This window comes from Chenopodium album, chromosome 27 (assembly GCF_948465745.1).
Source record: "Chenopodium album chromosome 27, dcCheAlbu1.1, whole genome shotgun sequence".
Lineage (NCBI taxonomy): Eukaryota > Viridiplantae > Streptophyta > Magnoliopsida > Caryophyllales > Amaranthaceae > Chenopodium > Chenopodium album.
In genome coordinates this window covers 23,584,666-23,599,498 of record NC_137860.1, presented here as the reverse complement: position 1 = coordinate 23,599,498, position 14,833 = coordinate 23,584,666, and the positions used below count along the sequence as shown (strand labels likewise).

General features: G+C 30.7%; 1 protein-coding gene across 1 annotated transcript; it reads left to right on the top strand.

The window, feature by feature from the left end:
• The first annotated feature begins 10,789 nt into the window (after nucleotides 1-10,789).
• LOC145621146 (uncharacterized protein At1g08160-like) lies at nucleotides 10,790-11,761 on the top strand. Its single transcript, XM_081675877.1, has one exon. It carries the CDS (start codon nucleotides 10,891-10,893, stop codon nucleotides 11,476-11,478), a length of 588 nt encoding a protein of 195 aa, XP_081532003.1. The 5' UTR covers nucleotides 10,790-10,890; the 3' UTR covers nucleotides 11,479-11,761.
• The last annotated feature ends 3,072 nt before the right edge of the window (nucleotides 11,762-14,833 follow it).

Sequence of the window (14,833 nt, the reverse complement as noted above, 5' to 3'; positions counted from 1 at the left end):
CCTTTTTTCTTTTAAAAAAAAAATTAAAAAAATCATGTTAAATTTGAAGCTCTAAAAGTGATAAAGAAGTCTCAATCATGTTTGTAAATAAACATGCATGCATCACACAGTCTTAAAGAATGCCAAAACAAGTTTAACAATCATTTATTATTATTATTATTATTATTATTATTATTATAATTAAAATTATTATTTATTATTATTATTATTTATTATTATTTATTATTTATTATTTATTATTATATCTCAAAAACAAAAGTCATACAACCTACAATAAATTAGTGGGAAGCCGAGATACAATCTGGGCCCCCACTCCTCTAGCTATAGCAAATCCTACCCTAGTGAAGATATGAGCTGCAGCATGAGCCCCAATGTCATTATTATTGTTATTATTATTATTATCATTATTATTTTATTTTATTTTATTTTATTTATTTTTAACAATGTCAAGTTTAAGAATCATAGTGAGTAATAGCTACACTAGTGATAGATCTATATTCAATGTAATCGGTGAATTGACCCCACTTATTTTTGTAAAAGAAAATTATTGTTATAAATATTTGAAAGAAGAAATAAAAAGTTACTTAACATTGAATTATTTAATACTCTCTCTGTCCTTTTATTAGAGTCCCATTTCTCATTTTTCACGGGAATTAAGGTTTTTGTAGTGTGATTGAAAATACCAAATTACATTAAATAACAAGTGAGTGAAAAAGAAAAAAAGAGGTTAATAAATGCCAAAAAGAAGAAAAAGTACATAGAAAGAAGAAGAACAGAGAGAGAACATATGTTGGTGGATTAATAAATGCCAAAAATATTTGTCACAAAAAATCAGTAGAAATTGAGGATAATTGGGGATTAATTAGGAGAATGAGGTTAAAATTATAAAAAAAACCACTTATTAAAAAGGGAAAGATTTCTAATAATGAGACTTTAATTTTGATTTGCCAAAAAAAGGAATAGTGGACTCTAATAAAAGGATGGAGGGAGTATAAGAAAAGTGATATAATAAAATTATGATTAATCCATCAATACCAATAATTGTATGTGTCATAAATATACAATTTAGTACATACGTAATATCATGTAATTTATTAATTTATAAATATTTATAATTTAATTTATTTAATTTTGATTTAATTTGAACCAATACAAGAAAAATATTTATTTGCTGCTATTTAGTTGCTGCGTTTATTTTGATATGTTGCAAAAGAATTGACAAATTTTTTCTTTTAACATATTCTTTTATCTAATTAAATTTTTTAGAGCTTTTGTTCTAGTGTCAGCTTGAAATATTGAATGTCATAAGTTTTTGAATTTTATGTTAAACTCTTTGCACTCTTACTAGCTAATATGCAAAAACCTATTATTTTTTTTTTCTCAATAGAAATAACCTGTTGTCCTTTGCTTAAATGATATTGAATTTCCACGATGTAAGTACCTTTTACCAGAGATGCATTCTTTAATTGATTTATTCTTTATAGATGCATTTGCTTAAATAGTATTGATTAACCTTTGTTTTAAATTGTTTGTTTTCTTCATGAATGAGCATAACAATCTATAGATCTGAATGTATGCCAATTCTTCTAAATTTATATATCTACACTTTTGTATTTTCCTATTTTGGTTAAAATAATCCATCTATTTATTTGAAACCCAAATAATTAAGAGTAGGAAGTAAAAAGTTGGAGGATTATATATGTGTCTCCCGTTTTAGATGAAGACAAATTTATATCTATTTTCCTATTTTGAAAAACAGTCATCTCTTTTCAACCAAAGTAGGCATAGGAGACCAAACAAGCTTACTTCTAGTGTGTTCTCATCTTATTCCTTTTAACCCAAAGTGCTAAATCTACAGGTTCTTTAAAACCGGAGCCAAAAAATCTCATTCCCTGGTAGATGAACCCACCTCAAGTAATCCATGTCACTATATGACATTGCATAAATATATAGAAGTAGTATGAAGGATATCTATGTAACCTCTTGATTGCATTTTCGTTTAGTAGAAACTAATTAAATATGTGCACTCAAACCCTTTATTATTTGAGGTAATATTTTTCATATAATTTTTATTTGTAATCAACTTCATAACTGTTTTTTTGCTTATCTTATCCTTGACAGGATAATTGGTGGAAAATTTGTACAACTTACAAAACAATAACTGTTGCTGCTTGCCGTAATCAACTTCATGACTGTTGCTGCTTGCTTAACACCACTACTGTTGCTGCCTCCTATTCTCTAGTCATACGATCTCTAAGTTTGTAATTTGGTTTGTTGGTGATATCTGTTACTACCTTGTTCAGCTTGTGCAGCTGTTGTGTACATGCTATGTTGACCTGCTAAATACTTATTGTTGATTTGCTTCCAATTGTATTTTTTTTTCTTTTTTTTTTTAAAGTGTAAGTTTACAAAAGTTTATTAATGGAAACATTTGAGTATATATATTTATAAGTCTTTTTGTAGCAATTTCAAGTGCAATCTCTACAAATGCAAATTATTTGTGACTGAATAGAAGCAATTTAGACTAAAAATCAGCAGCATTTAATATTATTTAACTAGTGTGCGGCCCGAGCGTTGCAGCGGATTACCATTTTGATTAAATTGTTTCTTTATGAAATATATTATCATTCATTATGTATGTTATGCATAAATGTTAAATATAATGTTACTAATTAACAAAGAGTATTCTCTCAAAAAAAAATTAACAAAGAGTATAGAACACAATTTTTAATACTCTATTTTTTGAGAAATGTTGCTTTTATTCCTCTTAATTTTTTTTACAAACGGCTTATCACGTTTTCTTTTTAATTGGCGCGAGTCATTTATAGTTATATTTATTTGTATAGATGACATGAATTATTATTAGCTAAGATGGTAAAGAGTTTGATCTTGTACCCTCAAGGTCTAGTGTTCGAAACCCATCAAATGCTTTTTAATATTAATCTATCAATAACAGTTGGAATGATTTGTTAATTGGTAATGACATGTTATTAAGTGATGATGTGGCACATTGCTATGAGAGGGAAATAACGTGACACATACACGATTTTAGGAACGTTTTTTAATATGTAAGTATAGATATAGATTATAAAAAATGTAAATTAGTAGCGGTTAAGTGGGCATAACTGCTGCAGTTGTAACCGCCGCAAATTAATACTACATTGATTTGCTACCATGGCGTTTGTTACCACTCCAAAGATTTGCCCCAAGCATACAAGCATACATGAATATAAGCATTGATTGTTTGGCAATTGTCTGTTTGTTGCTGGCTGTTTAACATACAAGTATGCAACCAATATTAAATTAAAGATAAACATATAAGCATAGAAGCATTTATGACACAAACATTAATAGAACAATCATTCTATATAAAACTAGTGTGTCAACCGGGCGTTGCCCCGGGATGTTACTTTGAGTAATTTTTTTTAATAAAGTGTTTGAAGTATTAATAATTTGGAATGTAAAGTTGAATATTGAAGAGAATACAAAGAATTAAATGTGTCTCTTTGTTTTAGAGTTTAGATGCAATTTGTATTCTACATTTAAATACATTTATGTGAAAGAATTGAGCATAAATTATTGGTAGTTAAGATCGTAAGACATGTGGTGTAATTCCATGAGGTTAGGAGTTCAAACCTCTTTATATGCATTTTTAATTAACATTGCCATGAATTATTGAGTGGTGATGTGGCACGATACTATTGGATATTGAGTAGTGACGTGGCACATGTGGCACATAAACGTTGTTAAGAACGCTTTTTAATATATAAGTATAGATTCTAGATAAACATACAAGCATGGATTGTTTGGCAATTGGTTGTTCGCTGCTGGCTGTTTGACTTAAGTTGTTTGATTGGTTGTTAGGATTTGGTGTTTGTTATACTGTTGTTCGAAAATTTGTTGTATGTAAATATATTTGGTAAAATCAGCTGTTAGCTGTCGGCTGTTACTATGCAAAATGATCTTAAAGGTCATTATTATGTGCTCTAATTCATTTATTACAAGTATTATTAATTACTAATTACTACTCCCTCCGTCCCTAAATATAGTTTCCGTGTGACTAATTTCACGGGAATTAAGGAAACAGAAGAGTAAGTATTAGGCCATGTTCTTTTGAGCTTCTATGTAGAACAAAACAAAGCAGAGAATGAATTAGAAGAGCAGAGCAGATCTCAAGGGAACAGAGCAGATTCAGCATAGCAGAGTAGAGCAGAGGCGAGCCAAGCCGATCAAAGCAGATTTTATCATCATCATCATCATTATTATTATATCTCAAAAACAAAAGTCATACAACCTACAATAAGTTAGTGGGAAGCCGAGACACAATCTGGGCCCCACTCCTCTAGCTATAGCAAAGCCTACCCTAGTAAAGATATGAGCTGCTGCAGCACGCGCCCCAATGTCTTGAGTCTTCGAAAACTTCTGGATCCGCTTCAGCAATGCAACAGAGCCCTATTATTATTATTATTATTACTATTACTATTACAATTACTATTACTATTACTATTACTATTGTTGTTGTTGTATTATTATTATTATTGCATTATTATAATTATTAGTGTTAGTATTATTATTATTACTCCATTATTATTATTATTATTATTATTACTGCATTATTATTATTATTATAATTATTATTATAAAAATTATTATTATTATTATTATCATCATCATCATCATCATCATCATCATCATTGCTATTGCTATTATTATTGTTATTATTAATATCACTATTATAATAATAATAATAGTAATTATTATTATTATTATTTATTGTTATTTTTATTATTATTTATTATTATAATTATTATTATTATCACTATTATTATTATAATTATTATTCTTCTTCTTATTATTATTATCATTATTATCACTATTATAATAATAATAATAATAATAATAATAATTATTATTATTATTATTATTATTATTGTAATAATAATAATTATTGCATTATTATTATAAGCATTAAATATTTTTATTAAATATTAGTTATAATAATCATTATTAAATATTAATTATTAATTATTAATTATTATTATTATTAAATATTATTTATTATTATTAAATATTAATTATTATTATTAATTATTATTATCATTAAATATTAGTTATTATCTTTAAATATTAATTTTTATTATAAAAAATCAATAATTATTATTACAAAAAAATCAAGTTATTATTATAAAAAATCAATAATAAATATTATTAATTATTATTATTATTAAATATTAATTATTATTATAATTATTTTTATTAAATATTAATTATTATTATAATAATTTAACATTAATTATTATTTTTAAGTAGAGCAGAGCAGGACAAAGCAAATTAAAGCAAAGCAGAGCAGGACTCAGCAGAGTAGAACAACTTTAAAGAACAGGGCTTTAGAAAGACATAGAAAGCCCAAAAACTCAATCATTTGTTAAAAAGAAGAGAGATAAAATGTAATTTTGTTTATATACTATTTGCAATGACAAAAAAGAATAAAGTATAAAAAAGGAAAGCTGATACACAAAGAATAAGAAAAATTAGATAGTACATTTGGTGATTCACATAATAAAGACAAAAGGAAGAAAATTCATTAGTAATTTCCAAGGGACCCTAAATATTAAAAAAGAAAATGGAAACTATATTTAGGACAACCAAATATGGCAAATGGGAATTATATTTAGAGATAGAGGGAGTAGTTACTAGTTTTTAATTTTTAATTATAAATTAGTAGTTTACTACTACCAATTACTAACTAATTATTATTACTTAATTTTTTTGAAAGTATTAATATTAATTACTAATTGTTAAGTACTTATTACAAATTATTAATTACAGATTACTAATTATATAGTACTAATTACTAAATTTTTTATTGTTAATTACTAACTATTAGTTATTAAGTACTAATAAATTATCATTAAGTAGTAATCACAAATTACTAATTTCAAATTACTATTAATTGTTAATTATTAATTTTTTAAAAATCATAAATCATTAATTTTTAAGTTTTAATTATTCATTATTATTAATTAATTATAAAGTATTAGATACTAATAACTAATTATTAATTTTTAATTATTAAGTAAGGATAAAAAAGTAATTATATTAATGAAAAGCCAAAAGCCAAAATCAAACAGCTAGTCTTGCTAGTAAGACTAGCTTTTTATTTTTGGCGGAAAAGTCGGTTTTTCATTAAGCTAAAAAGCCTTTTACTTAACACGTTTTTTGGTTGTTTGACCAAATTTGAAAGCCAAAAGCCAGCCAAAAGCGCCATTTATCAAGCATCAAATGGCCAAAATCTTATCACAAACAAATACTTCCTCTATTCTTTTTTACTTGACTTATTTCATTTATCACGTTTGCCAATGCAAAGCTTTAACTAATGCAAAGCTTTAGCCATTAATAACTTTAATTATCCATAAGTAAAAATTATAAATTATGATAGTAGTTATTGTGATGAATCTAACAAGATCCCAGATGAGTATGTTTTTCCTTGCAAAAAATTGACAAATGACGGTCAAAGAAGAGGTATTAAATAGTGTAAAAGTCAAAGCGGATCAAGTAAAAAAAGAACAGAGGAAGTACTAAAGAGAGATCCCGGATTCATGCCATCTTTCCATGTCATTTACTATATTGACCCAAAGAGAAGAATTTGATAAAAGTGAAAGATTCTCTTCCTGCTGGAGTGATAAAGATAAAGAGGAGAGAGAAAGATAAACTCTAAGTACCAAAATTATCTTACACGCTTCGTCAACGCGGCTCGCGCGTGTTTATCCCTAACACTACGGAAAGCTCCCATACCAATACTTTTTACATCCCACAACTTCGGCAGACTGCTCGCTAAGAATTTTTAATGTGTGATTACTAGTAACAGGACGGGGCGGCGCCGACGCCGAGAGAAGGAAAGGAATCTGGGCGGCGGCCAGCGCCTAGGAGATAGGGGGTTGGACACTTGGGCTGGGCGTAGGGAAAACAATGGGTAGGGTTTGGTCAGGGTCTAGTAATACTCGGACCCGTACACATAATTTTTTTTCTAATACCCATACCCTACCCATGACTGCAATTTGTGGTTAGTTAAGTTTCACTTTACCTTTTTAGCGGCCAACATTTAGTCGGTATTTAGCGACTCTTATTAGAATCAATTGTTATTTAGCGACTGCAAGTTGGTCGCTAAATACCAACTGAACATCATTCGCTAAATACCGACCATAAATTATATGGTCGATAATTACTGACAAACCTACAAATCGGTCGATAAATCTTGTTTTTCGGTCGGTAAATATTTACTGACCGCAAAGTAGTAGTCGGTAAACACCAAATTATCGACCAATGGTTTACAGTCCAACTTTTACCGACCAAAGGCGGTCGGTAAAGGTCTTAGCGACCGATTTTCGATATTTATCGACCGATTTGTGCGATCGGAAAAAAGGTGTTTTCTTGTTGTGTCGGACCCTTAGGGTCTAATATTTTAAGAGCCTTACTTAGACCCTATGGGTCTAGTAGGGTCTGGGTAGGGTCCAAGGTTCAAACAAGGTTTGTTACCTTTTTTCCCTCCAATTTTAAATTGTCTTTTTTAGTGCACGATTGTGTATTTGCATATAGCACACAATAAATTATAATAATACATGAGAACTTTATAATCAATTTTACAAATCGTACAATAGGTACCAAAAAAAACTAGTACGAAGCTCACAATATTTTATAAAATCGATGATGGAGTACTGAAGCTGAGGAGTGAGGTTTTTCGGTTAGACTAGTGAAAGTCAAATAGGGATATGTGGCAAAGTCGGCTATACATACATTCCTTACGATTTTACTTTCACAAGTATATTTTTTATTTAATAAAATGGGCGGGTCTAAGTACAGGTATGGGTAGGGTCTGGGTTTAATGGGTCTGCGGATAGGGTCTGGGTATAAATACATTGTACCCGGACCCTTACCCTACCCGATATTAGTTAGACCCATATATATACCCTACCCGGACCCGTAGGATCTAAAGAAATTAAACCCATACCTGTATTTTAGGGTAGGGTTTGATAGGGCAGGGTCCTAGACCCATTGCTATCCCTAGGCGTGTTGTGGGGGTGGTTAGGTTGAAGCTGGTGGTTTTTTTATTTTTTATTTTTTATTTTGTTTTTGATTTTTGAATTTATTTTTGAATTTATTTTGAGTGTATTATTTTAACCAATTAGAAGACGACACGTATCTAACAACTTGTAAATTTGTAATAACAATTTGGATGATCGGTTGGGACTAATTTGGGCGGATGGAGTATAAAGTTGAGATTATAAAAATATAAAAATAAAAAGTTGAGGTTATTTTGAGCGGACAGAGCAAAGTTGGGATTATTCTTGGCAAATTTTCCTTTTTGTTTTGTTTTTAACGACATACTTGTAGTAAATAAGGGTCATTTAAACAGTTTTAAGATAACTTCAACCCATTTAAGAATTAAATTAATAAAATCCTGTTGTAGACATCTACTTTTGGTCCCTTGTCTCGACCAAAAGTGCTATGACGATAAATAAAACCCTCTTTATGCTGGATTAAAGTAAGAAATACTTATGGACTACTGATTAAAGCTGAAACACATAAAATAACTAGCTTGACCCAATACGAAATGAACCAAAGCTTGCTAAAGCTAAGCCGGATCAGTAAGTAGGCCTAATCTCGAGATTTAACCTAATTTTGATAGATTTAGAGGTGCCTAGGTTAAAATCCGAGGCAGCCGCAAGAAAATCCGTGCGCAACTCAAATAGTCGCTCTAGCAAGGCGTGCGCAACTCCCAAGGTTGCGCGTGATGCCCAGCGTAACCTAGAGTTGTGCGCTCGCGGAAGATTCAACATTTCACAAAATACTGAATCAAATCTTACCATAAAGCCACACACAAGACAATTGGTTGCGCTGCCCTTTGCAACGCAACTTAATCACTTGCGCTCGCCACCTGCTGCGGTAGAATATTCAAAACCCTAAATGCACCCATTCTCGGCCCTATAAATAGAGGTTCAATACGAAGCTTTAAAGACACAAAAATTAACCCGAAAGTCAGTAGAAACTTTGTGAACTTATGCAGTAATCATCTCCTCCTTGTCCTAAACACTCTCCTTCTTAATTGTTTGTTCTTACGGTGGAGGTTCCTGAACAAGAAAGAGTTCATAAGTGTTCTAAACGAAGATCTAGCAAGGAAAAGTGGTAAAGTCCCGAGCAGTTAGATAAATCAACTTTCTTTTATTGCTTAAACACTTTTTAATCAACTAATTAGTGTTGTTTAATCACTTTAAACAAAATTTAATCAATTAATTCACATAATATTATTTCCTTAATCAAGACTAGAATTTGAATAATTAATTGATTGTTTTTATCACTTAAGCCAAGGAGAATCTTGTTTACTTTTTGTTCTTTCACGAATTTGGATATGATAAATAAGAATAACAACATTTGCAATGTAATTCCTACGCGAATCAACAAACTTAGGGCTTGTTTGGTATTATTTTTTGTTTCAGATTCCTGTACTGAAAACCAAAAACAGGAAACAAGAAAAAGGTGTTTTGACTTTCTTGTTGTTATGCCAGTTTTCAAAATTATCATGATTTTAATAAGTCTAAATAGTTTTTGATTCATTATATGACATATATAAAATACTTTTAAAAAAATAAAAAACTAAAAACCACAGCGATGCCAAAAGAAACCTTAGTTTTGGTATCACGTTGCATATATTGTTTGGTAATGAAATTGTGAAAAAGGAAGAGCAATAGAGGCCGCACTTGAGCTAGAATAATGATTCATCTCTAAAAGGAGCGTTATTTTAGTACCCTCGCCCCCAAACTCATTTCTGGTACAAGAATATCAATTTTGGCACGGGTAAACATATGATTATTCATGCTATATATCCCTTAAACTCTACTTGGAAAAGTATGAACGTCCTTATTAGTTTCTTACAAAAAAGCGTAATGATATAATCAACTCTAATTCAAGGTGCCCAAACGGTCAGGAATTCAAATCCTAACACACAGTGTAAACTCTTAGGTTTTTAAAGAATTAAAGGGTCATGGGCATAGAGGAGAAAGATCCCCTACAACGGGCACACTCTCCTCACACCCGCTTTATTTAAGAATTTGTAGAAAAACATTGCCGAATAGACCATTTAGACAACACTTTATATGATCATATTGGAGGCAAAACTTACACTGGCAACTGGAAAGGAATACTGCCATACTGGAGGCTTCTTCCTAGCTAGAATATCTTGGAGGCAAAGCTACTGACAGTGAGGAAAACCAAATCTTTTTCCGAAGCTTTCTTTATAGAATAATCACTTTTGGATAATTTGTTATTCCTTTTCCATTATTCTTTAATATTAGTGTGATAATTTATGTATGAATTAACTTGTTTAATTGAACTAATCTGTTGGAATCTACAGTTCCCCAACATAAAATTAACCCCACTTTTCTTTTCAATTCCCCAAAATTGGTATGACAACTTAACACATTATTAGAAGCAAAGAACATTTCATATACTATATACTAATTTAAATTCAACCTAAAATAATTCAAAATTCTTCTCTCTAAAATCCAATCTCTCCCAAATACTTGGAACCCACAAATAATAAAATTAAGATTAAATATTAAAATTTCCAAGTTTAGATGTCTTGAGTTACATACAAGAAATCAAAAAGCAAAAGTATAATTAGAAAGAAGAAAAGAAGGATAAATTGGATTGTTTATAGAATCTTCAAAGTAGTACATACTAAATGTTAATTCTAACACCAAAAATGAAGCAATCTAACTCCATTTTCTGATCCTATATAAAAAGAAACAACTACAAACAGGTATTATCATCATAACAAACCCCTCGATTTCGAGCACATTGTATTCTTACCTTACCCCCTAAACCTCGAAAAATATGGCTGTTCCACAAGGTACTACAACTAAAAAAAGAAGTCCAATTACACTATGTGCCATATGTTGTCTAGCATTGATCGTGATCGTGGGGCTTGCCATCCTCATTACTTGGCTAGCCATTAAGCCGAAGAAGATTCAGTACTCTGTCGATGAAGGGTGGATCAGGGACTACAACTTGAACAACAGTCGTCTAACATCCACATTCAATTTTGTCATACGGACATATAATCCCAACAATAAGGCCGCGATATACTATGACAGAATGGATGTCACAGTGTACTATCGAGGCCAGAATGTGTCATACGATGATATGGATCCTTTTCGACAGCCTAAGAAGAATGTCACCAGGCTTATGTATCAAAGAAATACTAAGGATGTCGTACTGTCATCAGATTCTGCTCAGCATCTGAAACTCGAGAGGACTGGTGGACAGGTCGATCTTGATGTAAAGATCAACGCGAAGATTAGGTTCAAGGTAGGAGTGTTCAAAACTCGACATTATAAATTGAAGGTATTATGCTCCCCTGTGGTTGTTAACTTCTCGAATGATAAGAGGTTTCAGAAGACAGACTGCGATGTCGACTACTGATATATATATGTTCTGCACTGATTAGTTTGATGTCATACATACATTGGTTTTTTTCTTTCTCTGTTTTCGTTTGTTTTTTTGATTGATTGTATTCTTCGATTCATTGGCACTCATTAGTTTTGTGTGTTTTTGTTGTTTCTTTTCCGATTTGAACATTTCTTCTTGTCTTCTTATGTTTTTCTAAGAGAAATGAGTTGGGGATTGTACTGATGATGAACATCATTTTGTTGTTTGTGTAAAAACTTATGTATAATGAAATTGTTCAAATGTTAAAATGCTTTAATATTTTTGCATATACTTCCCCCGTTTCTATATATTTGTCCCATCGCCCCTTGGCAAACAGTTTGACTATGTTAAATACACACTGCATAAAAAAAATACCAATTCGTTCATCTTTTTGGTGGTAAGTGTTTTATGTATTAAATTGTGTTATCTAATCTTTAATTCGCGGAGTCATGAGACTATAGGTCAAGTAAAAAAAAACACGGAGGCAGTAATCATTTAAGAGTTCAACAATCAATTGTAAATAAATAGCCATTGTTTGGGGTTATTACTTTCTCGTTACAATCTTTGACACAAGTGCACTAACTACTCTGCACCCTAACTCTAATGTCCTGTTGACAAGCCTATATACTCGTAGTTAACATGAGCCCTAACCATTATTTAACCCGAAATCAGAAATTGGACAAGATGAAATGGAGCAAGGTATAACAAGAAGTTAAACTACATCTTTGGATGCTTATAATAACGGTTATAACTCTTAAAGATACAAAGTTTTAAGAAAAAGATGATTAATAAACAAGCTTCTTTCCTCTGTTTCCAACTAAAAGCAATTTAGCAAACAAGGGTCAAGTAATATGTAAAGCAGTAAAAGCAATTGACATATTCTTTTCGTGTTGCTATAATGTTTGTTGGGGTAGCATCTACTAGAAATGCTAGGTAGTAGAATTGTTAAGCCGCATCTCAAACGTGAAATGTGCTGTTTAAACAAAAGACTTCAAAGGACCTGAAAATAGTATAGTGCACCCGGGTGCACCATGCGCATGGTGCACCCGGAAAGAACATTAGGCTTATTTTAAAGAACATGAGGAAAAAAAAAAGAACATATGAGTGTTTGAAAAAGAACATGCTAGTATTTGAAAAAGAACATGCATAATAGTGTTCAACACAAGAACATTGTTAGTGTTTGAAAAAGAACAAGCCAGTGTTTGAAAAAGAACATGCTAGTATTTGAAAAAGAACATGCATAATAGTGTTGAACAAAAGAACATGTTTTTGTTTGACAAAGAACATGACCTCCGAAAAGAACATTAGGCATATTTTAAAGAACATGGAATTAAAAGAACATGTTAGTGTTTGAAAAAGAACAAGCTAGTGTTTGAAAAATTAACCTTGTTTGGTTATCTTCCAGTTGGCTTCAATTCATTACTATTCTTCTTTCTCCTCTAATTGTTCTTTTTTGAACAACTTGTACTTTATAGCTTTAATTATTTTTTTTTTAAAAAAAAAAACCCCAAATTGACAAAATTAAACACTTTGACTTTAAAATTATTGACGAAAAACAATTTGCATGTACAAAATTTATACTTACATTTTACTTGAATCCACCATTTGCTTAAGTTTGAAGGTTGAATTGTTGAAATAAGTTCAATTTTTTTTTCTTGGGTTTCACTTTGAAGATGAACAATTTTGCTGTTTTGAAATTTTTTTGAAAAATAGAAAAAGATAAAGAGAAATGTTATGGAGAGAGAAAATGAGTACTTTGGAAATGATTTTACCCAAATTCATTGAAATTCTTAAATGAAAATGATGGTGTAAAGGAGAGTAAAAATTGGTAGCAAGAAAGAGAGTGATAGGAAGGGAAAGAGGAGTGAGAAATTGCAGGAGAAAAGAGTGATGGATTTTCAGTTGCAAGAAAATAAAAATATGTTCATTTTTTACCCATGTTCTTTTAAATATACTAAATGTTCTTTTGGGTGCACCATGCGCATGGTGCACCCGGGTGCACCAACCACAAATTACAAAGGACCTACCTCAAATTGAAATAAAGAAGAGTCGCTTCTTTTGTTTGTTAGGTTGGTCTATAATTTAGTGGTAAGGAACACAAAACTTTCTTCCCTTGCTTGGTCTTGGGATCGAGTTTCATTAATAAGGAACACACAAAACTTTCTTCCCTCACTTGGTCTTGAGATCTAGGCTCATTACAGTCATCACCCTCGGCCCACATAAACTATAAGTAGACCACCAGAAAATCTTGGAAAAATTATAAAATAAGACATGAAACTAAATTTTTTGTTAAAAATAAGAATACTTTAGATAAAACAACATTTTTTTTCACTAAAAAAATGAACAAAGTAATTTATATAACAAAGTAATCTAAAAATCAATTTACATCATATCGGGAAATTCCCCGTTTCTCATATTGAGAAACGAAATTGCTTTCTCATGGGGGCATTTTTGTGAATAAATCAACAACTTTTTTCTTTATTGTGAGCTTCACAATTGAATACAATTAAATAAAGTTGTTGGTTTATTTACGGAAATGCCATGTTAAAAACAAATTTTGTTTCTCACTATGAGAAAGTGGGGCAACCCAATATCGGATCACTTATTATGATAGTACCTAGAATGTATATTCAAAATCAAACGTTATTGAAATGAAAAGGAATTTAGTCTAGATTAGGGTCCTATCTTAGGTAGCCCCAACCTAGTTACAACTTAACACCTTGATCTTGGAAGCGACCAAGGGTAAGAGAGCGCCAAATTGTAATTAAAGTAACCTTAAGACTAGATCTCATGATTTTAAGGTGTAGAATTAGAGATAAGTATATATTTTTTTGTTTTATTAGGGGTAGATTATGGTAGAGTAGTTTAATTAGAGTTCTTTATTTTTGGCACTGTGCCAACTGTTTTCTTTTGACTTTTGTTCAGTTAGGTTGATAGGAGTCATTGTATATATAGAATGGAAGGTCATTATGTAGGGTTAAGACCTTGAATAAACTATCTTACGCCTCCATACTCCATTGGACCTTGAATAAATTTTGATAGAAACAAAATTGAGAATGTTTATCTTTATATTTGAATGCTGATTGTCACATGGTATCAGAGCCAAATCAGGTCTGATATTTTTTGATTCGAAATCAAACAATTTTTTTTCAGTTTTAATACTCAGAAATTTCACCTATTTTAATCCTCTCTGGTAAAGATGGCCAGTGGGGATGCTGAGAAGAATGGAAGATCGGTGGTACCATACGTCGACCCTTAATATCTGGGGAGCTCAGATAGCTTCAACACACCTCTAGGAGTGATTATTTTCAATGGAAAAAATTACAACAACTGGTGCAGAAGCGTGAAG